Below are 27,121 nucleotides of genomic sequence, written 5' to 3'. Positions count from 1 at the left end.
TTGGTGCTAATTCAACCAATTCTTTCTGTTTTCCCTTAAAATTCCCTTAATTGAAGCCAGAGTGTGATTAGATTTGCCCTTGCTTAAACGTATTTGAGGACTGGACTGTGGGGTGAGCAGTTGAGAGCTGATCTGCTGTCAGATTACCAAGAGGAGCACAGCTGGGGCAGGAGGAGGAGAGGCAGATGGGGACAGTTCAGGGAATACACAGAGTTTTCATAGATGACTCGTCTGCCCAGGGATGGAAACAGACCGGAGTCACCCAAATCAATGTGTCACTTGTGGACTATAATTCTACAGCATATTGACTGATGTGCTGCTGCCAGTGTAATCCATGTCAGACTTTGTGCACGTGAGGATGAACATCACTGCACGTGGCAGCAGCTCTACGACCTCTGACAGCGCTCTGTGTAGGATATTTGTTTTTTGTTTTTGTTTTTTTATCACTTTTATTGATCAAATGCCAGATAGTCATAAAGTTTAAGTCCTCATAACATTCAATGAACTTAAATGAACAACCTTCCCACCCACCCCACCCCACCCCATCCACCATTCCCCCCACCCTGGGTAATTTAAGATTAAGTATGTCATAGATGGGTTTACTAACACACACTCTCAAAAATAAAATAAGATAAAATTAACAAATTGATGAAAATTGATAAGAAAAAAAAATAGAAATCATAAAAAGTAAATAACAAACTCTTTTTTTGATCATGATTAGTTTATATTTTTAGATGTGGTATAATCCCACCTTTGATTGAGCAAGTTGAGTAGTCCTCTTGCTCTGCTATAAATTGGATTAAGATCATGACTCTTAATGTTTTTGAAGCTGACCTCTGCAGCCATTAAGTTGTCCTTCATATGGGCCACAATGATGTGTGTCACTTTGCCAGCATATTCATAGTAAATTAAATGTAAACTTTTCTGCAAATGCAATTGTCTAATCTAAATAATATAACTATGTTGTAAGAGATTTCTGATTGGCTCTTAGATTGTTGTCTAACACTGATATCCTCATAAAACCAGTGTCAGCAGCCGACACCTGAAGTCAGCAAATGAAGCAGATGAGTGAGAGCAGAAGAGGAGGTTGTTTGTGTGCCAGATTGCTAGCATGGATTAAAGTGTTAGAATTCCCTCCTGTGATGCCGTCTGTTTTCATTGTCTGGGTTAAGCAGTGAGTGAATTGAATTCTTTCTCTCCCTCTCTCACTCTGTCTCTCTGTTGTCTCCCATCTTGTTCTTCTGCACTGTCTTGTCCCTTTGTCCTCTCTCATCTGTCTTCTTCTTACCTGCTGTCTCTGTGTCTCCGTCCATCACCCTGTCTCTGCTAATCCCAGGCTCCTACAGCCAGTTGGCCACCATTCAGCTGAGGGAAAGCCCAGGTGGGGAAAAGCACCGTGCCGAGGGGCTACTCCTTACCCAACCTGGCACTCCCACCCCACTCAACCTCGATCCCCCAAGAACTCCAGGGCCCCCGGCTCGCAAGCAGCCAATGGATCGCGAGCAACAGCGGGGACAGCCCGGTTCGGACCCTGTGCTTGGGCCCAACAGACGGGCCATGGAGGGTGTGGAGGGTGCAGAGGTGGTCAGAGGGGGGACGGGTATCAACAAGGTAGCTGATCAGGGGGGGAGCGGAGGCGGCAGAGGCGGGGTTTCCAGTTTCTACAGGCCGACTCGCAGGGGCTCCCCGAGGCCCAGCACCCACAACCACTTTGACATCAACGAGCACCTTCCTTGGATGATCGTGCTGCTGCTGCTGCTGGTGCTGGTGGTCATCGTGGTGTGCAGCGTGAAGCGCAGCTCCCGGGTGCTGAAGAAGGGCCCGATGCAGGACCCCAGCAGCATCATGGAGAAGGCCATCCAGAAGAAACCGGCTGCTCCTCCCAGGCAGCTCAAAGAGAAGTGGATCTACTACTCCAACGGACAGGGTGAGTCCGCTCTCTCTTTGATTTCTGCCAAGAATGGTTCTAGCGTCTAGTGGGTTCAGATTGATGACCAACATTGTACAGAACAGCTGAAATGCTCCATGTCTTAGATTCTTCAAGTCTTAAGGGGCTTATTGAGTTTTAGAGTTGTTGATTGTTGCCAAAATTAGTGGACATTTTAGCGTGAGGGATGGAGTGGTCATTTTATTTTGCCCTAACCAATCAGTAGTAACTATAATATCTGATGTAATCTAATGTCAACATGGAGATAATGGGATCAGTTGACATTTTTCAAATGAATTAAATTGTGAAAGTTAAATTCTTAAAATTCTGGGCAAATTCAACTCTTCAACTATTTTCCTAACATTTTAGGTCTAAAAGAACAAATCTGAAGATTTTCAGTTTAATTGCTCCTGTTTTGCGGTAGTTGTGTCTGTCCCCGCATCGCCACGGCAGCAATGAATGGGAGCGGATGGAAGTTCTGCTGCTTAGGCTGTTTCCATCCCTCAAAGCTGCAATGTTTTTCCACAGACAGCGTCAGGTGGCGACTCAAACATGCACCCAGAAGTTTATTTACTTCAAGCAAGTCAAGAGTTGATATTCCTGTGTTTATGACACAAACAGGAGCTTCCGACTGCACCTGAACACACCGAGCGTCAACTTGGGTCTCGTGTGAGACTCTGCCAGACTTTGATTAGATCTAGTTTTACAAACATGTCGGCTTGGGATTGTCCTTTAACATGGATTTCCAACATCTTGTACAGCTGGATATACAGGGGCCGGCTAATAAGATTTATGGGGAAATGATGTTGATGTTCTTAATCCTGCCTACTAAGAGCTCAGTTAGTGTATTGTATTGATAATGGAACAAACAGACAGCAATATCAAGATCTGGAACTGGGATATTGTTTCATTGGTTGGTGATGAGATGCTATTTTTCTATGAAAACATGCTTTTTCTGAAAGTAATTACATTAACTGCAGCATTCATCTCATTTATATAAACAACATAATCAGATTATTTAAAAGATTGGAAAAAATATACAAAACTACATCATTATGAATCCTCTGCACCTTCAAATTCCCTGGCAGGCGCTGGAATTAGTCAAATCTTCCTGGTCAAACTGCTGCAGCGCTCCACTGAAGGTTTCAGATAGTAAATGTCAACATGTTTACAACAATATCAGGAGCAGTGTTGCATCCTCAGCAAGGTGCAGCACCATGACATCCCAGCAGAGAGGCTGTGGTATCACAGCAGTCTCAGGATGTGGTCAGTCTGTATGTCCTACATGCAGCATGGAGGTGGGGGTGGTGGGGGGGGTCACGGCCTCTTAGTGACGCACTGGACGTCTCACTCTGGTGCAGTGACAGGCGTGGGTTCAGCAGCAGCAGCCGAGCCATCTGTTGATGTGATGGCTCCACTGTGGGAATCTGATCCAATCAGTCCTGTCCCACAGCACACGGTGCAGAGGACAGAGGACACGACCCTGTTGTAGTCCCACCCTGCTGCCCCTGTCCACCCCCAACACACACACTCAGGTTGCGCTTGTTCTCACTTCTCCTATTTCATCTTGGTGTCTCCTTCCTCTCCTCCTTTGTGAACCTCCTTCCTCTTCCTTTGTCACTTCCTTCCTTTACTTTTACTCATTTCCTCTTCCTCCTTTGTTTTTCACCCCCTGCTATTTTCCCTCCTGTCCCATTTGTTTGCTTTGAGTCTGTCTGAGTCTTTCACATCTCTACCTCCTTTCATACCCACCATCTCTCTTTTTTGTCTGTGTTCAATCTGTCCTCATTTTTCTTTTCATTTTTTCATTTCCATTCATCACTTTTTCTTCTTTGTGCTTTTCATCGAGAGACGAAACTCTCACCGTCACCTCTCTCTCTTTAACCGCCGTTACCCCGTTCAGCTTCTCTCTGCCCCTGTCTCTTGACACTGCAACTATCAACAAGTAGAGAACATTTTGCCCCCACAGCTGAGCTCTCCATTTCACAGAGAGAGAGAGAGAGAGAGGCCCAAACTCAGGGGACACCTCGTGCTCCAGTCTTCACTTTGTAACTGTGTGTACGCGCGTGTGTGCATGTGCGTGTGTGTGTGTGTGCGTGTGTGTGTGCCGTGATGAAGCTGAGCCACCCGCCACCCTCTCTCTGCTCCCTCTGTGACTGACCACAGAGAACTGGAATAATCTGGTTTTAGCTGCATCAGGGTTGTTGTTTGGTTGGCAAGACACATTAGTGGGTCAGTCGGGTGTCTTACAGGGCGACAGAGAGAGATATAGAGGGAAGGAAATGAAGAGAGAGAATGAAAAGGTGGAGAAGCGGCTGGCTGCTGAATGAGTGGCTGATTTAGAAGCAGAGCGAGGCATCGGTGGAGACCAAAGCTGAGCTGAGAAGGACAAACTTCAGTTGAATGCTAATAGTGATGTCTTTTTGCTGGATGTGTGAATAAGCAGCTCATTGTTAAAGTTTGTTTAACAACTTCATAAGGTAATAGTGTCTCTGTATGTTGCTTTCAGCTTGTTCTTCTGCCCTCAAGTGGCCAAAAAGAAAGAAAAATTGAAATAAAACTCAGTTTATGACTTGATTATGTTGTTTTTGCAACAAAAATAATTCAAAGATGTCTTATAATATTGGCAGCATCCAACAAGCTGTCCCCTACGTATTCAGTTTCATAAAATCACTGGATTGTCTCTAAACTTGAAAACCACTAGATTCTCTGAAGTGAACAAAATAGGTAGGTTGAACATTACCATCCAAGACACTTTGTGTGGGGTGAGGGTGTACACCTCATGGGCTCAAGTAACTGAGCTGAGTGTCACCTGATCGACTTCTGGTCAGTTGGACCATTATCTGCATGTCTGTCCCTGACTGTCTCCTGTCTTTTCTCCCCTGTGTCTGTGTGGAATAAAGTCATAAAAAGGCCAAATTGTCCACCGTTAAGAGACTAACTTGACTGTAGGTGAGAACAGCCAGCAGTTAAATGTTAAAATGTAAAGGCGAGGCAAGGCATCTTTATGGTAAACCAAGGCAACTCAATGTGCAAAAACATTTAAAAAGAGCATAAAACAGCATAAAAAGAAACATTTTAAAAAGTGTTTGGTGGAACAGACTCTTCATTTCAATTTGATATATTTTATTCCTCTGTCTTATTCTGGCGTTAATGATGCTGTTGCTGATTGGAGGGTTAAAGCTGCTATGCTGATGATGGACCACTTCTACCAGGCAACTTGTTTACACAATGTGCACCCATTTTTGCAGAATGATAATGTCGGGGTTCTGCTGCATTTACTTCTGAGACAGAAGAGTCATCAGTCACGCAACCACTAGAGACCGCTTGTATATGTAAACATAGGTTTCAATGCACGGTGTTTCCCATGACAACTATATAATATGAAAGAACTTCTATAATGATGCTTGTGTTTATGAAATGACTGTTTGGTTGGAAGTAACTGCTGCCACAACGGGTAAATATTTGTGGAAGCATAACTAGATGTGTGTGTTGAGACTTCTGTGTGCTTGTGTGTGTGTGTTCTCCTGATTGGGTGAGTAATCTGTGCCCATGTGTATGCATTTACGTGGAGATTGTACATATGCACATGCAACCCAAACAGGCATTTTACACTGCTATTTACTCTCTGGAACATAAAACAAAACAGCTTCTTAATCCTTCCAAGGTGCATGGCTGGCTCCCCTTGAAGGTTGTAATGCCCCTTTACTAGAGTAGTTAAAACACTTGGGCAATAAAGGAGAAAAGGAAGGGAAATGTCAAAGCACAGATCACACACATACAGTACTTGGCGTTTGCTCAGAGCCGGTCAGGAAGTCGTGAAAACTGCTACTTCTTCACAGCAGGACTAAATGGGGCTTTCCAGGGCCATGGGTCAGACTTTTATCACACACAATCTGGAAGAATTATTTGTTTATCTGAAATGAAAGGCAGCAGTCAAATTAAATAAAAGGGAATCACAAAAATGTTGTACAAAGGTTAGTTTGAGGATACAATAAGCTGACCTTACTCCACTTGTATCCACCTTTGCACTGCATTGATGTTCTCTGCATGAACAACAACAGAATCTGTGAGTTTCCTTGTGTGACTCCACAAATGCCTTCAGGGAGACACCGCCCCATGGTGTGCACATCTATAATTATTTATCCATCTAATCAAGATGACAAAGAGACACAGATATCACAGATTTGTCCAAGAGTGTTAGAGAAGGGTGCGGCTAAAAGTAGGGTACAATGCAGGATCAAGTATGTAACACCTTTTCTGGGCATGTTTTAGGAGACATGATTATCTGAGGCCTAACAAGCCTTGACGGACCTTGATAGTGGTTTATGCAACTAATGGAGAGCGACACTCTGAGAAATTCAAGTCATTCATAGTAAATGATTCAGATGTGCCCCAAAATGTAATGAGTTGTCATTGGCCCATCCCCTGTCTCTTTACCAAATTCAGTGCAAATGGGTCACTGTTGTTCATGTAATCCTGGTTTCCTGCTGAAGCTTTTGTGGCATCTGTCACTTGTAGGTTGCTCTGGATAAAAGCATCTGCCAAATGAGTAAATGTATGTAAATGTAATCCTTCTGACAAACAAACCCAGGTAAAGACATAACCTCCTACAGCCATGTCATTTAATACTTTTGGGGCACGAGCCAATGAAAAAGGGTCAGGAAATAAACTTTTGAACAGATAAGAGAGCTGAAAGACTCATCAGATGTCAACGTTCAAGTATTATTGATGCTCCACAATTTTGACTCATCTCCATCCAGGATGAAATCAAGTCACATATCTTGACTGTAGGGTTACTCTAGTGTTTGCTAAACATGTCTAATGACATCCGTCAGTGTATTGCAACTCTGCTGTAGTTTTCAATACACTTTTAACAATGACTATCAGTCATCTGTAGTTACAGACAGAAAGGCTAACAGAAACTAGAGCAACAGAATGAGGATTGCCTACCCAGTGCAACTACTAAAATGTCTCCAAGTTGATTTTCACACTTCAGTGAAATGAATAAAAACCCCACTGGCAGCCTTGGAGGTAGTAAATCAATCCAAAGCCTTGTTGTTCAGCAGCAGAGTGTACGCTGTGTGCAGTTATTGGTCATAAACATGGAAAAACACCATTAGAGTCCTTTAAGAGCACATGAGATAAAGGCATGGCTGCGCTTCGTGTGGTCACAGCCATATTATTTACAACATATATTTCCAAAGTAGGATACAGATTGTGGAGGAAAACATGAAGGAAAACAACACTCTACCTGCCCACCATCCTCTCTCGTTAAACATCCACACTGTTAATAATGCCAGGTTCCACATCCAAGCCCAGCAGGGAGCCACGTGGTAGAATATACTGCGCTGTGCAGTACCAGGGTGGGCCGGGGTAGCCTGCTCTCATTCAGCCTGGGATTGATTGTGAAGAGCAGAGGTTGGGGAGGGGGGCGTTCTGGCCTGGTTGGAGGTACGCAGCGCCTGTTGTGCTCCCGCACACATTTCCCCAATTTACCATTGTGTGTTCCCAAATTGGACTGAACTTGAGAGAGTACATGTGATTAACAGAAAGGTATTTGTAAAAGATGCTGACGCACACAGCACCCTGCTTCACATCATGTTACACACAATAACTGGGTGCAGAGGGAGGGGATACCACTTACAGGGTTCTTTTTTCAACATTTCGTATTTTTCTGTGTTTGATTTGAATAGAACTTTATTGTTCTCTTGAATCAACTCTGTCCTGCATCATGTAGAAATATGAATTAAAGGTACATTGTGTAGGAATTACTCCCATCTAGCGTTGCGGTTGTATATCACAAGCAACTCAGTCGTATTTTTCATGCTGCATTCACCTGAAATTGGGCAGACGGCAGACATACGACAGCCGCTGCACGTAACAGCATAAACAAGCCTCTATGTAAACAAGTGTTCCGTCAGCACGAGGCAAAACAATACACGTCACAGTATGTTGTCATGGCAATGTGGTATTGTTTACCTGACCCACGTTTTAACGTCTTTCTCTGGACTTCTGTGACTAAAATGACATCTGGTTTGTTAGCGACGGCCGTCTGCCCGACTGCAGGTGAATGCAGCATCAGTGTAACGCTCCATTCCTCCTCACTGCGTTACCGCGGTGACTGTTCACAGACGCCACCTCCACCTGAGCCGACAGCTCCGGTGTCTCCGCTGAGTTTCCGTGGTTTCCTACCGTCACGCTGCCACTGAACGTAAAAACATGGAGACACCACATGGCAGCAGCACCGAGCTTACCCGCTCCATGGAGATATGAATGATATGAACGGCTCATTCAGAGCTGAAAGGAACACTTCACTTTGTTGATGGGGGGGATTACTGATTAATGAAAAACAGACTGAAGAACCAAATAATCGATTTTCCTGAATAGATAACAGGAGAAGTTACACAATGTCCCTTTAAAGTCTATTCCTGACAAACATTTTTCTCAGAATGCGATGTGATGGCATGACATTCACTTGTTTGGTAGACGGCTACTTGGGGGGTCCAGTGTCTTACACAGATATGTCATGCAGACAAGATGAGCTGGGGTTCGAACCACTAACCCTGCAGTCAGTGGGCAAACCAGCTTGACCTTTGAGCATTTGACAACCCAAAAAAATATATACACAAGAAACAAGGGAAGTCAAATCATATCATCTCACCACAGATCTTTTCTGGAGCTGACATCAATACTAACTTCTGCCGTCCTCTCCAAGTTTCTTAGCCACTCAGCTCACTGCAGTGTTTATTTGACCCTTCCTCAAGGGCACACAACGTGCTACAGGAAGTGACCTCCTTGGGTCATTGTGTGTAATCAGACTTGGGATCCTCCTTATGCTTCATCTGACACGAGTCACAAAGGACTTCATCTGCATCTTCACCTTCCTTTTAAGGGTCAAGCTGATAATTGTCTGTCTTCACCCTCCATACTATTCCTATAATACTTTTTGTCATTCTCGTGCAACATTGCTAGACATTAAAGGGATAGTTCACTCAAAATTGAACTCATTATCTACTCACCCTCATCAGTGTTTCCCCCAGAAAATGTGTTAGTTAAGGTGGTGTCTGTCCTGTTGACTGCAGCACTGCATGTCCATATGACGGTTGCAAATGGATACCACTTTTCTTCGTAACAAAAAGACACACCAAAAACATCCAAATACCTCCATGCTGCTCGTATGTAATGTCCGTCTTGTATTGAAGCCCCGGACCAGGAAGAGGAGCTTCCGCTGCAAACAAGCTTGAAATATAGACTTATTTAATTTTTTTCGGAACAATTTCGCATTTCGGGGCTTCAATACAAGACGGACATTACATACTAGCAGCATGGAGGTATTTGGATGTTTTTTGGTGTGTCTTTTTGTTACGAAGACAGTTGGTATCCATTTGCAACTGTTATATGGACATGCACTGCTACGCCGAGACCCCCTGTAACTCAGAGAAGCCACGGAGGACTCTGAAACTTCTCCCAGCCCTTAGTCCACATGAGGGGGAGGAGATAATGAGTGCAATTTGAATTTTGAGTGAACTATCCTTTTAAGTCAAAAGTCAATTCTGGAAAAAGCATCCACTCTTGTGACACTGATTATTCATTTTGGCAACAAAGAAAATAGGAACGCTCTGTCAGAATTCACTTAAAAAGTCTTGTTGACTCAGAGAGGCGATACATTATCTCTGGCTCTAATTAATTTAGGTGTGACAGAGGAAGTGATAGAGGGGAGGAAGGGTCAGCAGGATGTCTCCACTTCGTCATTAACTCTCTCACAGTCATGTTATTGCAATTAAGATTCAATGCAACTGAGAGAAAAAACCCACCACTTTGCACTGAGAAACACACACAGAGAACCACTGTAGAGGACCTTAGTCAGCACCTGTTCTGCTTCACTGTTTGGAGAACTTTGTTTTAGGTTTTGCTTAGATAGGCTACATCACTTCATTATATTCCACTACATACACATCATTAAATCCAAAGTGTTTAAGCCAGAACACTGTTGGAAACTGAAATATGTTCACTGTGATATGAAATGGAAAAGCTGCAGTTTCTCACTTTTAAAAAACAGGAACCGACAGCCGTTTAGCATTTTTAGTCATACAAGCAGTGTGGCTCTGGGGATGACAGTGTTGTTGTTGGTTGGCCCACTACTCAGCTATCAGCTCAGCATGCAGATGTGTATGCAGCACTGTGAAGATGAAATGTTATGATGGGGTTTTCTTCGAGGGCCACTACGAGGCTGTCGTTTATGACATCATCTGTAGAGCTAAAGAAATTCCCTTCAGCTTCAGCTTTGTGTTTAGTGCTGTTTACTGAATCTCACCATGGTAACATACAATACATTGCTAGTAACAGTAACTGTGAAACACATATTTTGCATTGTGAGCTTGTGGTTGTAGCCTACACTTGAAGTGTAGTGAAATGATGAATGGATTTTCACAAAATAGGCCTATTTGCTGACTGACTTTACATTTAAACACTAATTCAGAATAATAAAACATATTGATGTTGATATTGCACATTGGATTCTCCCATATAAAAAAGCCAGTGTACAAAAAAGCATTTCAGATTTATCTTCATTAAACAATGACCTGCTTTATTTATTGTTTTCAATCAGAGCTCAGAGCACCACAGAGCTTTTATCGTTTCTAAGACAGGAGCTGCACAAGCTCTCTGCAATTTGACTGTGGATAGAAAAGACAAAGTAATTAATGTCACAACAGACGTCATTATCACGCAAACTGCTGAAAAGGATGAGGAATTCTCAACACATAATTAGTCTCAGATGGGAGATGACACTTTAGTGTTACTTTCCAGCACCACAAATGTCAACAAAAGCTCATTATGCCAAAATGACACTCGCCTCTGGTGAAACACCTTCGACGCAGTTTGTCCCTCCGGGGCTGCTATAGTTAATAGGAGAGTTTGATAGGTCAATTTTCTATAAATACCAGAAACTTACAGCAAGTAGCTGTTGTTTGACATTTCATGTTATTGCTATTTGACATTTAAAGAGCTTACGACAGACACGTGAATGCATACAAACTAACACTCAATGCAGCTTCTTCCCTCGCAAACATAAACACATCTGCAGGCTGACATACTGAATCATCACGAGACTTATATATAGGTCATATCAACGTAGCCGGCTACCAGTGGCAGTGAGGCGTGCAGAGCAGGAGGATTTCTTTTCCGTCTCTGTGTGTTTTGTCCAGAGAGGTGGATGAGAGTCGACAGGCTCTCTGCGCCCAGAAGGCTGGCACGCGAGGTCCAGCATCCCGCTTTAGGACTGACACAAGTTCATTATTTTTGAGCAGGAGTAAGGGATAGAGTGTGTCTGTGTGTGTATTACTCTTACCTTTGAGCATTTTGTCATTTTGAAGTGAGGACACTTTGACAAATGAGGTCAAATAAAGCTGGCTCTCACTTCTGCAGAGAGTCAGTTCAGGATTATGGTTCATGTGAGGGTTGTGGTGTAGATAATGAGTGTATGGGCATTGCATGCATATAGTGTGTTTGGCCCCGTCAGCATGTGTGTGTAAGCATGTGTGCAGGCTTCACGTGCATATTTATACTTGGCTCTCGGGCTCTCATGTGTGCTTGCATTTCTGTGTGCATACATGGCCTACGTGTGCATGCATGCCTGTGTGTGTGTGTGTGTGTGTGTGTGTGTATGAAGCCTGGCTAACGTCCATTTAATCTCTCTCGTCCAGTCTCTCTGAATCATCAGGGATTTATGCACTTAGCATGTTTGCTACAGTAGACATTAATCAGGGATCAGCCTGATTATGGAATTAATCTGTGTTGATGCTCAGGAGGTTTAACAGCCGTGTGGAACAAGACAGTAAAATATGGTTTGGTGAATTCTACAGATCATCCTCCCTTCACAAATAGTAGAAGACATGGGCATGATGGCATTATCTGGGGATGAGTTAAATGTTTGACATGTCTGTTTGTCATGTTTATAATGTGGCTAGCATCAGCAGCTAGCTAACCTAGTTTAGCACAAGGGTCCAGTGTTTTTTTTAACTTATGTTTACTGCCGATTTAAATTCTTAAATCGGCACTGAAACTGATACCTTGGCTTTGAAACCAATTTTGCTACCAATTGTATTAATTCCAAGCATAGCATCCAACCAGTTTGGTCAGTCCATGAAAGTATTTAATTCAAGGTGTGAGGAGCTGGGTGGCTCTATGGTGCTGTCTGTGTGTGTGTTTATGCTGAGTCTTAGGCTACTGTGTTGTGTTTAATTTGGTGTCTATATGTCCATGGTTATGCTGAAAACCAATTTCCCAATGGGAACAAATAAAGTTCTTCTTCTTTTTCTGAAGTTCGATACCAAGTGCTGACTTAGTTTAGTTAAAGGGACAACAAGGAGTTTTGGAAAGCAAAGTGTTTTCACACTACATTTCCCATGAGCCTCCACGCGCACGGTGAAATTCTTGGACCGGCGCAAGACGGACTAAAGCAAAAACATTTGCCAAGAATGTTTTACTGTAATTGATCAAGAATGAAAGTCGGAGGTTCGAAGACGATCAGTCGTACTTCCGACCATAAACGGTGATTCGGCGGCGTTATTCCCATGGCTGCCGGGCAACGTCAGTGAAACCTAAAGTAGGAAATGCTGGTCGGCTCGCCCAGCATTTCCACCACTAATAATAGTAACAAAATAACGATAGAGACAAAACGATATATCGAAAATGGAGCCATTAACAAGTGGTAACGTAGATTCATCCACATTCATATGAGACTTTTTTAACCAAATACAAACTCCTCGTTGTCCCTTTAAATCTGAACTAAAATTTACCCGAATCACAACCTTTACTATTGCTGCAGAGCAGTAGTCTACTAACCCCAACTGTGGTGCGACACCACAAACTTTTTCTTCATTTTTTTGCGGATAGACTTCACTTCACAGGTAGTTAGCCTAGCCCAGTTCAAAGATATCAAACACCACCTTGTAAATTCTGTTACACACTTATAGGCTGGCTGTTTTCACCACTTCTGTATGGTCATCAGGTCTCATAACTCAGTAATAAAGCTCATTAGCGTAGTTACCAAAATGTTTCCCTTCAAAATGTGGCAGCTTCTGTTTATTTTCCCCAAAGAGAGGACACCTGTAGCTAAATGCTGTAGGCTATGTTGCAGACATTCTTCAGTGAAAGTGAAAGCTGGAAGTCAAGCTCATAGTTCACACAAGATCTAAGACAAGATAAAAGGTCAGATACTTATATTTAGCCCACGTAGGAAATTCCGTTGTAACAGCAGCAGTCAAAGCAAGAGTAAAGAATAAAATATGGTTTCGTGAATTCTACAAATCGTCCTCCCTTCCTTAATAGTAGAAGACATGGGCATGTGGTGGACACCTGACAGTTATTATTGTAGGCTAATTCAAATGAACATCATAACTTGATGTACAGAGGTGGCAGGACAGCTTGAATATAAACTTTCATATTAACTGTAATTGTAGTGAAATGATTTGTTCCATAATTTAAGCCAATTGGTAAATGACACAGAAAAACCTAGTTAAGTTAAGAGATATCTCATGTTCATGTACATCACCATGACTACTTTCTAAACACTCCAGAACTATAGAAATCTTCTTTTGTCATATCAAACCCTCTGATGACACATCATCAGTGACTCATCACCATCACTGATACATCAAGCATTTCTCATAAAAAAAAACCCATGTAAGCATGAGTAGAGCATACACAGGACATGTGCCTATCAGCACTGGATTTTCTGTGTCAAACAAAACAAGGGGGGGGCTCTATATTTTTGCAAGACGAACAGATGAGTCAGCCTTTATATTTCTATCCGAGTCACTGTCAAGTCACATAACAGTCTGAGAGGAAGTGGAGCAGAGGTAGTCTGAACAGGCAGCAGGATGTTTGAGGGAGAGAAGCTGCTCGGGGAAAAAAAAATCTGTATTAAAGGCTAAAGACAAATCAGCAAGTGTGTTAAGACAGATCAACGTGAAGTGTGACGAACATTTACTGTGACACAGTTTAAATACTCATAGAAAAGTAAGGCTGCACTTGCCTTGACTTCTAATAGCTGATGACTGTGCTCATCTGTAATCAAAGTGTAAGTAGCAGAACTACGTCCAAGCCCCTGGAGCCATGTGTACCTGGCTGCCTGTCAAAGACCAAGAAGCCTGAAACTGTTCCACCAAGGTCAGAAGGTAAACTAGCTATCTAACAGCATCTATAAACTAATAAACAGTGATAATTATGGGCTGTATACAGTCTATACAGTTGTTGCACCGACGAGGGGTCAGATTAACAGAGGTTATCCCTTCTATATGTTGGCACTATATGAGCTGCTCTCTACTTATGTGATGGTGACAGGCCCTAAGTATGTTGAGAGTGATTGAGCAAGTAGTCGACTGCCAACTGATGGAGTTTGAGGCAGTGAAGATTATCCTGAAACTGGATTTTGCTCTTTTGAACAGTTTGGTCCGAACCAACACAGAATAGACGTTTTTGAATTGTAATCCTGCCCGCGTGTTCTGGTATTCCTTCAGCTCCATTAGCTGATGTGAATATCAGCAAGTGTTGACAGGTCTATCAATCCAACATGCTTTACAAGGACTTGAAAAATATTTTGACCTCTTCCCATAAAATCTTTGACCTCTTGTCCTGGTTTCACAACTTAACATTCTTGAGACCATGTGACTGAGATTTCCAGGACATGATTTTCTTTGAAAGTTGGTGGAACTTTCAAAGAGGAACCATGCTTAGCATGCTAATGAATCCTGCTAATAACTCCTACTGTACTGTAGTACTTTGAACACATGGAGCTCTCCACTGTGTGAGCCGGTGCTGAGCTGGATTCCTTCTCTTCAGTCCTTACCCTGAACCATGAGGACCAGATCAAACCTGATGTGTTTGATGTCTGGTCTCACAGAGCAGCAGCAGCTCAACAGCTGTCTGTCCTCAAGATGAATGGTCGTGTGACTAAAAGAAGTCATTACTGCAGCTGACACACTGTCTCTTGCATCACCCTGTGTGTTATAGTGTGTATCTGTGTGCAGTCTTGAGCATGTGTGTGGAAAGCTGAGAAGCTAGTTTAAAGGTGAACCAGTTCACTCACAGAGTGCCACTGGTGTTAAGACTCCGTTGGACATGCTGACGATGAAAACTTTCTGTGCTGCAGTTGAAGCACCAGAACTTTACATCTGCTTCACTTTTATCAGTGTCACCCAAATAATTACCAGGAGTGGAAAAATGTCAACTTTGGACATGATGTTTGCTCTAGATTAACCAATGTTATTGCATTTTATCCTAAAGTGTATGACTGTGTGTGCAATCCCATTCAACAGCTGCAGAGATATTTCACTTAGAACCACAAATCTGAAGCTCCTGATGGAGCCAGAGGAGATGTCATGGGATCACCACAGTCAGCTGGTTCCCATGGATAAATGTGTGATATTCCCTGGCAATCCATTTAGTAGGTCTGTTCAGTCTGGACCTAAATGGCAGACTCACAAAGTGGAACAGCAGAGGGCCAAGATCTTGATGTTTCATCCTCACTCATATCTTAATAGGTCAAGCTCCAGTATTCATCATCGTAACCCATCATAATCCTGTCTGTCATCACTGTCCTGTCAATTGAAGGCACATAAACGCCCCAAAATAACTTCCAACCGACTTGAACTCACATAACTTCTCCTCCAGAGCCACCGAAGATGTAGTACAACTGTTCTCACTGGCAGAGAACTACATCTTCACCTTACTTGACTTTGACATGTAGAGTTGACGGAGTGGTCTTATAAATAATACACAGACCAACTTGCATATACAGTTTCTTTAGACCAGTGCTTTCTAAACTTAGAACTTTAAAAATAAAACAAAGTGTGCTTGCATGCAAGTTGCAACCAAATGACCTGAGAAGTTTTAGAACAGCGATGATTTATTCCTTTTACTGTAACTTTAATTTCATGACTAAGAGGTCACTATCCACTTTTTTTTCCTTTTTTTTTTCTTTACAAAAAAATCAACCTAAATGTGTGACTAGTCACTAAAAGACATGCTTCTGTGCAGACTAAGTCCATTTTATGACCTTCTCTGCCCTGTAATCCATCCATTGGCCAATCAGTTTATCTTGGAATCCCTTTGGAGCCACTGTTGTAGACAATATGCTGTGATGTGGTCATGTAAGGTACATCGGATGAGCGGGAGGAGTTAAAATTCGAGAGGAAATAGAATTAGAAAACTTTTATTGTCATTGTATGGTCTGCATAGAACAAAATTAGAAGTGCCACTCCTCACTGGTGAATATGACAAAAGTCAGATAATCAGCAACATTTTAAGTCAAGTCAATGTGCACAAAACACAGAAACATGAAGTTAATATCCACATGGGGTGTGTCAGAAAAGAGTGAGTGATACATGACTCAAGTAAAAAAAACACATAACATAATCATACACAATACATAATCCATAATCACTCTCAGTCAGCAGGTAACAGTTCATGTATGTGTATTTAGCCAAGGAATGATTGAAACTATAAACAGAAACAGGTCATAGATTAAAATCCAGTTTCCTCCAGTTATAGATGTTCAGGGTGACTGGCTGAAAGAGAACAATGCTGTACTGTATGGAGCGTGGTGCTGGGGCTAGGAATTAGGTAATTTTTTCACTGCTGCATCCTGTTAACACAGGTTACAGCTGCTGGCCTACATTCTTCAATTAGGAGGAAATGGAGCAATCACGAGTCCTGTTTTCTCTTTCTTTTTCTATTTCTCTTTTTTTTGCAATGCATGGTTGATTAGTGGTTAGAAAATGATGACAAACACTGTATGAGCTTCTCTGTGTGTGTCTCCTTCTGCTCAGGCGTGGATATCCTGAAGCTGGTGGCGGCCCACGTGGGCACCCAGTGGATCGACATCTACCAGTCGCTGGCCAACGCCACGGAGCGCGAGGTGGCGGCCTTCTCCAACGGCTACTCGTCGGATCACGAGCGGGCGTACGCGGCGCTGCAGCACTGGACCATCCGGGACAGCGACGCCAACCTGGCCAAGCTCATCAACGCCCTGCACCGACAGCGGCGCATCGACGTGGTGGAGAAGATCCGCTGCGTCATGGAGGACAACCCACAGGTAGGGTGGGTGGGTTGATGGGTAGATGGATGGATGGAAGTCTGGCCCGTGTCTTAACATATTTTCTGTCTGCAGCTCCGTCACAAGCCATAGTACACTCTGTTCCCTGCATCCCTCTCCCTCTGAAATCTAATCTGCCAGGAAAGCGTTGTGGTGTGTCCCTCTGAAGCCAGGCCCTGTGGCTCAGCTGCATTCCCCACACTAAAGAAAAAAGCTCACTTTAGGAGGATGATTTGATGTTCAAGCAGTAATTACACTCACTGTTGCAGCCTCTCTCTGCTCTAAAGATTTTGGGAAAATGGAGGGAGGAAATAGCGCAACGTTGGATCAGATTTCTGTCCCTCTGAGCTCTGAGACAAACTGTGAGCAATAGATGAGAGTATTTTCTTGTTTTATTATTTTTATTATGTTGTTTGAAATGTAGCTATACGATTGGGCCAAGATTTCCAATATTTCAAATATATAGATGTTTAATCCAAAATACAACTGTCTTGTTTTGGGTGTGTTATACAATACAATACAATACAATACAGTATCAGACAAATCATCAAAAACAAAACTAACACTGAAAATCAGACTTAATTGTTGATTTTTTTCACTTGATTGATTTTATTCATTAATTTTTGCAGATTTTTTGGGCCAGTGTTCAGTCATAGAAATTATTGGGATACTTCCTGCCAAGTGCCATATATTTTTCATAATAGTTTTTTTGTATAACAATATGTCTTCATTATGACCAGTATTACAACCCCCAGGCCTCACGCCTTAAAAGTGACATTTGCTTAAAGGTCCAATCCCACCAAGTCATAAATCGCAAATCATTTTCACAGGGAGCAGCTCTTATCTAAATCTAAATTTCAGAGATTAGCAGAGATTCTTTTTTTTCTTCTCATGAATAAAAAACATGCTCATGAATAACATGAGTGAATTAATATAAGTTGCATTCTCTTTAACTTACAAAGTTATTTAAAAAATCTTTCCACATGTCAAACAATTGTTTCAGTCTTGGTGCATATCACAGTGTGAGGGTGATTAGATGTGTGATTAGAGATGATGCTTAAAATATCACTGTGACGACGCAACAATGTTTGACCTTGGTCTCTCTATTCTTATTGACCTGTATAGTATGAGAGCTAGTACCTGATGTCAAACAGAAGGTTAGTAAGTCCACTTTCTCAGTAGCAGTGGTCGACCACACCCCACTAATGTATTTGTGATCAGTATTACATAAGCACTGAAAACAAAGAGAAATATTCTCCTCTATAGAGGTGAAACTCTTCATATGTAGTGTACGCAGCTCAGTTTCACAAACCCAGATCTGATACGCTCTTGTTTTCAGCCTCCCAGACGACCTCACATGTGTAACCTCACTCAATGGCCCCTCATGGTCTGCCTGGCATCAGACTCATGCTGTAATTTACTAAGAACACACACACACACACACACACACACACACACACACACACACACACACACACACACACACACACACACACACACACACATACACATACATAAAAGGAAAAAACATAAGCTCTGGATCCTTCATCACCATCCACTTTCCTCTATCTCTCTCCTTCTCTTCAACCTCTCCAGAGATTGGTATCAGGTTAATGCTCTTGAAAACACTGTTCAAGGTCGAAGCTGCCAGCCCTGTCTCCTGGAAAGTTGTTGTTTTTCTGCTAAACAAAAATGGCAAATACACGTTGGAGGAAACTCAATAGTTGCTTGGTTTGTGTTCCAAAGTGAGTTATTTTCTTCTGAATAAATGAAGGTTTGGATGGATGGTGGCTGTACAGTACCTATACATAGTGCAAGACTGTTATAAAGGAGAGTTGTGCAGAATCACAGTAATTTGTTGAAAAACATTTTTTTGTGAATAATTGACTGATGTGTTCAGTCTCAACATATAGTGACTGGCCAAATAAACAAAAGAACAACAACAAGCAATGTTCATTTCTGTATATTGGATGATGATCATTTGAGCTGCTCTGTCAGAGTCTTGAGGAAGACGCCAGCGGCCTGAGCTCAGTGTCTCAACTGGTTGTAATTCAGCCTTTCACCACAGCTTAATAATCAGCAGATGATCTCCAGCAGCTGTTTTTTTTCCTTTCTCACTGGATTGATGGTGGATAAGATAGCACATAATAGAACTGCAGGGCTCTGCGGTCTCATGGAGACGTCTTTGTGAGAAAGGGAACACAGGAAGTGGAGGCAGTTCTGTTGGCCCAACTTGAGAACCGTTTAGTCCTCCTGGACTCCTGTTTAACAAAACAGGACAGTGTCATAGATGATGTAACCAGGACTTGCCTTGATTATGGGTCTAGGTTTAGATTTAGCACACATTTTGATGGTGCAAGGAGGGAACGAAGCCGATTGGGTTGTACATAAGTTCCGCCCCTGTCACTAATTACAACTAAACAAATTTCTATGGCTTACAAATGAACATAGAGAAAAAAAGGGGTTAAAGTGCATATATAATCAAGGTTATATGAGCAAATGAGCAAAAATGAGGAGATAGAGAACAAAGTAATCAGTATCAAATAGAGACAATGGAAATAAGGTACAAAAAATTCATAGATTGAAATCATAAAAAAAGACAAACATCATTGCAATTGTTTAAATCATAGTCAGAGACATAATAGTGAGATATCATTACATTGATAGCACCCTGAGTGGGTAGAGCAAACGCCACATATGCAGAGTCATAGTTCCCACTGCAGCGGCCCAGGTTTGATTCCACCGGTGGCCCTTTGCTGCGTGTAATTCCCCCTCTCTCTGTCTCCCCATTTCCTGTCTCTCTACAGCTGTCCTGTCAATTAAAGGCATAAACCCCCAAGATACAAACAAACCAAACAAACAAACAAAAACTGCGAAGAACACAACAGACTGAGTGGTTAAATGTTTTGTTTCACCTGGTGGTGTTACTGTGTCAGTTTCTACCTGTGGTGGTGTTGTGTGTCTGATAATGAGCCAGATGACTCAGTGCATTATTCTGGGCATCGTGGTTGCCTGCCAGCTGAAGCCCATGGGGAATGACCAAACTGCACTGAGCTCAGAGAGACAGAAACACTGCAAACAGTCACACTGAAAGGCCTCATACATTGCATTCATTACACACAACATATCACTTTCCTTTGCTGTTTGCTCACATTTCCAGACAGACAGTCATTGCAGCCTCTGTCTGCTGTTACCACAGTCACATCATTTAAATGCACTAATGGCTGTAAACTGAGTCGACAATGGCGACTCAATGATGTTGGAATAACAACAGCAGCAGGAGCCGGCAATAGAAGACCAGACCTCCATGTGATAAACATCCTGGTTTATAGGTGGAAATCAAATCACAGATCTACATCGATGTCTACTCTCTGTCATGTCACTTATACTTTATGTTGCCGGTCGAGCTAAGAAGATCACACAGAGCTGAACCTAAATGCATGGAAATACAAGCAGGGATAGGAGAAGCAGACTGAGAACAGCTGACCACAGTTGTAGAGAAACAAAAAACTCATTTGTGACCAAAACATCCATGGGACTTTTAGAAAAGGTCAAGGTCGCGGTTGTATGTTCCGGCTCATTTCACAGCAGGTCAATGTGACTCACTGATGGGAAGCATGTCAATACATGTGTTACATAAGAGCAATATGTGACACTGAGTGGCCAACACACAGTGGAAGATCACGGTATCGATGCTGTTACCGTTGGAACAACAGAGCGTCAGCTGTCTGATGGACGTTTCTATTTCTGTCTGAGCTGAAAGCAGAGGATTGACAGAGGTGGTTTCCTTTCTCTCCCTCCTCCCCATGAGCGACAGCATCCTCCTAGGAAGTCAGTGTGCTGGCCAGACTAACAAATCAACAATAATCTGATTAGACACATGTTTATATATGCAGCGTTTGTGGCAAAGCAACATGCAGTCAACAAGACCACAGCAAGTGTTGTTGTTCATCTATAAATAACAGAATTTGTTACAGTGATGTTAAAAAAATACATGGTTAATTCATGTGTATGATGCACCTGGCCCCGGGCATCACATTGTACATAGAGGTGATTAAATAGCAGCCATAAGTCTCCTGTGTACGGCCCTTCAACGCATCACGTCACAGACTGCGGCAGATGGAGCTGCCTTCCTGAGGGAGGAGTGCAGTTGAGAATCAGCAAAGGGGAAATATGTTTTATTTAATGCTGTTCTGTCTTTACTGCTTATCAACACAAGGCACAGTCTGGGATGTCTCTGTTCAAGGAGAGAGCGGCTCAGTGAGGGAGGGGAATGCAGCACAGAGGCATCATGGGGGGAATGGCATTTCCTGTAAGTGTGAATAGGTCGTCATTATTATATGAGTGTATGGGGATGATGATGATGATGATGATGCTGATGCTGGTTTTTGGTGGCTGAGGTCATCACTTATTTCAGGGAAGCAGCAGACTGAGCACAGCAGGCAGCGAGGGCTGATGACAATGATCCCACCTTGGCTGAAATGTAGAGTCACTTTACAGGTAGATGGAGGTGGAGGTGGGGGGGGGGGGGGGGGGGGGGTGAAGCTTTAAACTCTAGACTTCCCTTCACATGTACTTGTTTGACTTTGATGCAAAAAGAGAGGAAAATGACCACTGCAGCAGTGGCAGTGGAGCTACTATGAAATTATGAAGGTAAAACCAGCACTTAGCATGAAGTGATGCCAAATGCTCGGTTTTGAATACCGGTAAATGTACGTAGAAAGGAAGTTGTTGCTTTAATTATTTCAACGGAAACCTAATAAATTGTATTTATTTATTTATCCAACCTTAGGAGGAAATCTGTCGAGATGAACAATCTCTTTTTCAAGGATGCCCTGGCTAAAATGAATAAAATCAATCAATCAAATGTTTAGCCAGTGTCCTGGATGATGGACATCAGGGTTAGGGTCCATGTTGTGAACCCAGAACCAGAGGGTGTTGGGTTCAGACTCACTGTGTTCTGTCCAGGTGTTCAAGTGTGCAACTACAGTTAGACATACACTTTATGTTTACTGGCGAGGTGTGAATGTGTGATGTTGTCTAGCTAGCTGCTAGCCACACTCACAGTGGATCAACACTAGTCTATGTGGGGCTAGCAGCCTGCCCCCAACATCACTGATGTCTATGGGCAAGTTAGTTAAAACAATGGCCTTATACAGTAGTGAAGGTATTACATTTGACTCAGCAATTACTGAGAATGCTGAGATTCTTGGATCCAAAAAGTTCATTTGACTTTGTTGACCAACGAGGCTGTCAGCTCCTGAGTTATGGTCTGAGTGTGTGGCTGCGAGAAGGGAAGCACTGAGGAAACTGGCTCTCTCCTCTCTCTCAGACAGACAGACAGTCCATTCATCATGGGGAAAGGATGTGCCTTTCCTGCTGTGACAGATTTAATAATAATTCCTCTTTATTATTGGGTTTTATGTCGGCCGTCATTCTCATAGGTAGTGATAAAGTCCTACTCACCAAGATAATTGCTGAAATCTGGGAAGGAACCTATTAAAAGAAGTCTAATGAGGCACGAAAACAATTAGATGAAAAGGTTTGAGTTGAATTCGGTTCACTAAACGTTTGGTTTTTACACGAGCGCCCGTGGTCAGCCAAAGTTATTTGGAAGAGGAAGAAAGCGAATCATAAATGTTGACAAAGCATCGTCTGTAAACTGCCTCACAGGTCAAAGGCTGCTGGAGCTTTTTTCAGCATGGACTGAACTGAGAGAAAACAGAATTTTTGTTGTTGGAGTAATTTGTGCAAATGTCAAATGGGTTTAACCTTGACTAACAATGGACTTCCCAAACTTAAAAGAAGTCTTTGAACCCTGCTGGTCCAGAGGACTAGGCCTATTCATATACTGTGATGTTGTCCGTTGCGAGTGTCATGCAAAACCAGATTTCCTAACACACCAGCGTCACGCTGCCCTGTTAGAATGTACAGTTACTGTAGAAAATCAGGACTGAAGCCGTTACACTTCTTCTATAGTAGTTTCATGGATACTTATCTCCAGGTCCGCTCATCTTTCTACTTCTTCTTTGATCATCCTAATGTTTCAATGTCAGCAGAAATTCATCAGAAGTTTTCAACAGTTCTTCCAACCATGTATAGATGTGTGGAGCACATAGATGGATAGAAGCAACCTCCATGACAGGTTTCTGAAGAGCAAAGTAGTTATTTTGGGGCATTTTTCACCTTTTTATGAAGGACAGTGTGGGAGTCGGGAGGAGCTCCTGAAGAGCAGTTAAAGCTCAAAGTCGGCCCTGTCCAACGTTCCTCACTGCACCAAACTTGTGGCTGATGCAATATGGGTTAAGAGACTCTGCTCGTTCACCCACCTGTCTCTCAAAGCAGCATGACCTCAATTACACAGAACTTTAAGCCTTAATGAAAAATTAGCTGTAGAGACCAAAATCCTTTTTTTTGTACCAAGCTGTAAACGTTTATTTCTGCTGTAAAGTATTTTAAGATAGGAGTCTACGGGGACTGATTTGCTCTTGGAGCCAGACTCAGGCACGCGAAGGTGAGCCAGCAACATCTTTGAGATTTCCAAGTGGGCCATGAGTTTGAAACGGTTTGGAGCCACCGTTCTGTGAGGTTTGTAGATTATCATCTGTTTACGGCTTATCTGTAGATGACTTTGAGACCGTTTTATTTTTAATCCCATGGGTTCCAATCTGAAAACATTGTTGTGTGTTATACAATTACACACAACATACAAAGAGAGAGTGAGAGGGGCTGACATCTCTACAGTAGTCATGTTTCCCTTCGTGCCACAGCGATGCACAATCAAATGCAATTTCTGCCTTAACTGGGTGTTTACGATTGGGGTCCTATTAGACGCCTTTCAGTCGCTTCCATAACAAGCCCCATAAGATAATAAAACTAAACCACATCCATTACTTTGCGGGGAAAAGGACAGACATTTCCCAGAAACAGCACTGTTTCTTTTAAAAGGTGATTCAGAGAGATTATGTGCATGTGTTTGTGAGTGTATCTGACACTAAGCGTGCCATAACACCAGCAGGAGCAGACCTGTCTGTCTCACAGTGACTTTAAATGTCACAGATGAAGTAAAGGTAAAGGATGGACCATGAGGTCATACGGTGTGTGACAGTGGGACTGGGCCGGGTTGCATCTTATTTAATAGCTGGTCTGTTGAGGGAGTCATTACAGCTGAGTGAGACTCTTTGCTGTAACATTTTTGATCTAATTACTCAAAGTAGCCCCAGTGTGTGTCTGTGTCCCCTGTGTCCTTCATGCTGCTCCAATCTGCCAGCTCTGCCAGCGAGCCAGGCTGCCTCAGTCTGTATGTGTGTGTACATATGAGTGTTGGGCTGCGTGCCCACTGTCTGACTGTGTGTGTGTGTGTGTAAGCCCCTGTCCCCAGCAGGCTCTTGTGTTGTGCTGACAGGAGTAGTCAGCAATTCAGCCTGATCCTCTCTCTCTCTCTCACACACACACACACACACACACGCACACACGCACACTAACCTGGGGACAGCAATACTCTTCCTCTTCCTACCTTTGCTCCAGCTCCATCCTCAGCAGCTCTGATCTGGGCTCTTCAGGTCTACCAGCAGAAAGAAATCTGGGGCCAGATTCACCAATATGTTCTTAAGAAAGATCTTTAGAAATATCTTAAGATCTAAAATCAAGATACGTCATTGTATTGCATGTGCCAACAAATAGCATATTGTTTGCGTCAGTCACTCACTAACCATGGAGAAGGACAAAAAGAGATGCAGAAACTTTTCAAGGCAGGAGCTTGAGGTTATGGTGGATGAAATTAACGTACAAAAAAATACTCTTGGGGAAAATTAATAATATGGGAATAACAGCTGTGTCAGCGGTGGGAGGGACCCTGGGGCCTTAACAGTTAACAGGCTCTTTGTGTAATTGATGAAAAAATATATAAACTTACTATGACCTGTCTAAGCTTGTCTAAAATTTGTTGAAAAAGGTGATAGTAGAGGCTTACCTATTCACTGTAGGAATTTTAAGACAGGTCAAGTTTGTCTTAAAGTTAACAAATTTGAGAACTTCATGTTAATGAATAAAACTTCAAGCTAATGTTTGTCACTACAGTGTCATTTAGTGGAGCTACCCAGCCTCAGCCTAATGCATAAAGTCCACTGCCCATTTAATGACAAGAGACATAACACACATCAAAGGTTATTAACCTGCAGAACAGATGGAGGTACTGTACTTTGACCATAAAAATGTAAAAAGTAGAGAACTTCTAAAGCTTGAATATGAATATGAATATTTTCCTTTTATGAGAAATCAGCTACTACAGGGAGTATAAAGACAGAGGTTAATCAACCCGACCTCTGAGCATTTCTGTAAGAAAGCTTCAAATTCTAACTAACATAAAAAAAATAGAAAGACCAGTACTCTGATTGTGTGTGTTTTTTAATTATTATTTCTCCCTTTCAAGCTGTTCACAGCCCATTAGGCCTCTTCTTCATGGCCACTGCTCTCCATGGGTGTTCTGACCAAACTCAAAAAGTGAATATCATTAAAAGAAAACTTTGCAGTTCAGAACGGCGAATAAATCCTTCAGGTTTTGTATGGAGCAGTGACTGGTGGGTGTGGATGAAGGTTTTAAAGGTCCTGGAACTGGCTGAACTCTAATTTGATAAAAGCAGCGATAAAACATAATTCCCTCTCTCAGCGGTTTTCTTGAATTTTTTCGTCAGGATTTATGGAGCCTGACGTGGAGGTGAGTCCTTCAGCACAGTGGTGCTGCTAACTGGGGTTAAACTGGGAATATGAACGTTTATTGCTGCGTGACTATGAAACAAGATGTCGGTTGTTGTTGTTTTTTTTTAACTTGTGTGTTCAAAAAACTTTTTTCCATAAGTCTAACAGCCAACGTGACCCAGCGGTATGAAAGAAGTCAATGACAAGTTGTAGCAATATTCAGAAATACCCACTCGTACACTGTTATTGCCTGGCAATAATGCAACACTTCCTTGATGAACCAAACAGAGATAAATACAAGTTAACCAGTGCAGCTAATAAAATAAACTTTATGACACTGTGAAGTCAGAGTTAACATCTGCACCTCTAAGTTGGATATCAGGTCAGGTTGTGTAATTCTGTTGAGTGTGTGTCACACATATGTGTTGACATCCTGTTCCCCCGAGGCTGCTAAATCTGTCACCCCTCATGGGTCTGTGTTTTACTTTGTTGTGCATCTGCTCTTAAAAAAAAAGGAAAAGGTTCCAGGTGCATCTGCTGCTGCTGCTGCTGTGTGAACGGCGGCGTGTCGTTGTCACAGTGTTGCACATGTGTCCACGGCGCGCTGCGGTGCACGTATGTATGCGCGCCTTTGTGAGCGAGACAGTGCGTGTTTGTTCCGTCAGAGTCACGCAAGTGGTGTCACGCTGCAGCCCAGTGACCCAGATGTTAGCCAGGGGAGAAAGAAAAACACAGGAGAAGGAGAAGAGCGCCGGGGGTTTGTGTGTCACGTCCTGTTGGTGCAATCAGGCCAATACTGAACTGAATAGAAACCCATCAGAACAAATTGAAACCCCCGCTGCATGAAAATGGATTTTCTTTTAAAAAAGCAAAAGTCTTTGGCCCAGTTACATTTCCATGGTTTTGTTTGTTTGTTTGTTTTTGGTTGGTCCAGTTTGTCCCTCAGCTCTGTTTTGTTTCCTTTCCACTGAGTGTGCTGAATGAAGTGACCTCTGTGCTGCTGCGACCTTTAGGCCCGAGTGGGTTCACGCTGAGAAAAACAAGACATGCTCTCATGATCTCATCGCCAAACCAGTCGCTACTGGTTCAAACCACAGGTTCATTACCACACCAAAGAGGGAGAGAGAGAGGGAGGGAGGGAGGGAGGAAGGGAAGGGGGAGGGGGAAGATGGGAGCAGCGATAGAAAGAGAGAAGAGACAGGAGGATGAAGAGAGCAGGGGAGTAACTGAGACCAAATGGGGCAGAGAGAGAAAAGCAGATGAAAGTTAATGAGAGGACGAACAGATGAAGAAGGAACGATGAAAATAACAGAGATGTGTTCAACCACTGCACATGTCAGTAACGTCTGGAGGGAATTTAGCACAAAAACATCTGTTAGGACCTAAAGAGAAACTCA

General features: G+C 42.7%; 1 protein-coding gene across 1 annotated transcript in view; it reads left to right on the top strand.

Moving 5' to 3' along the window:
* The window catches only part of tnfrsf21 (tumor necrosis factor receptor superfamily, member 21), a 48,418-nt gene that overhangs the window by 15,174 nt on the left and 6,123 nt on the right, over positions 1-27,121 (top strand). Inside the window, exons 3-4 of the mRNA XM_084001159.1 lie at positions 1,337-1,927; positions 16,762-17,027. Coding sequence (XP_083857285.1) covers positions 1,337-1,927; positions 16,762-17,027 — 857 coding nt within the window. The remainder of the gene's footprint in view (positions 1-1,336; positions 1,928-16,761; positions 17,028-27,121) is intronic.

This window comes from Trachurus trachurus (assembly GCF_905171665.1).
Source record: "Trachurus trachurus genome assembly, chromosome: 24".
NCBI classification, from domain to species: domain Eukaryota; kingdom Metazoa; phylum Chordata; class Actinopteri; order Carangiformes; family Carangidae; genus Trachurus; species Trachurus trachurus.
This window is presented reverse-complemented; position numbering and strand designations above follow the sequence as displayed.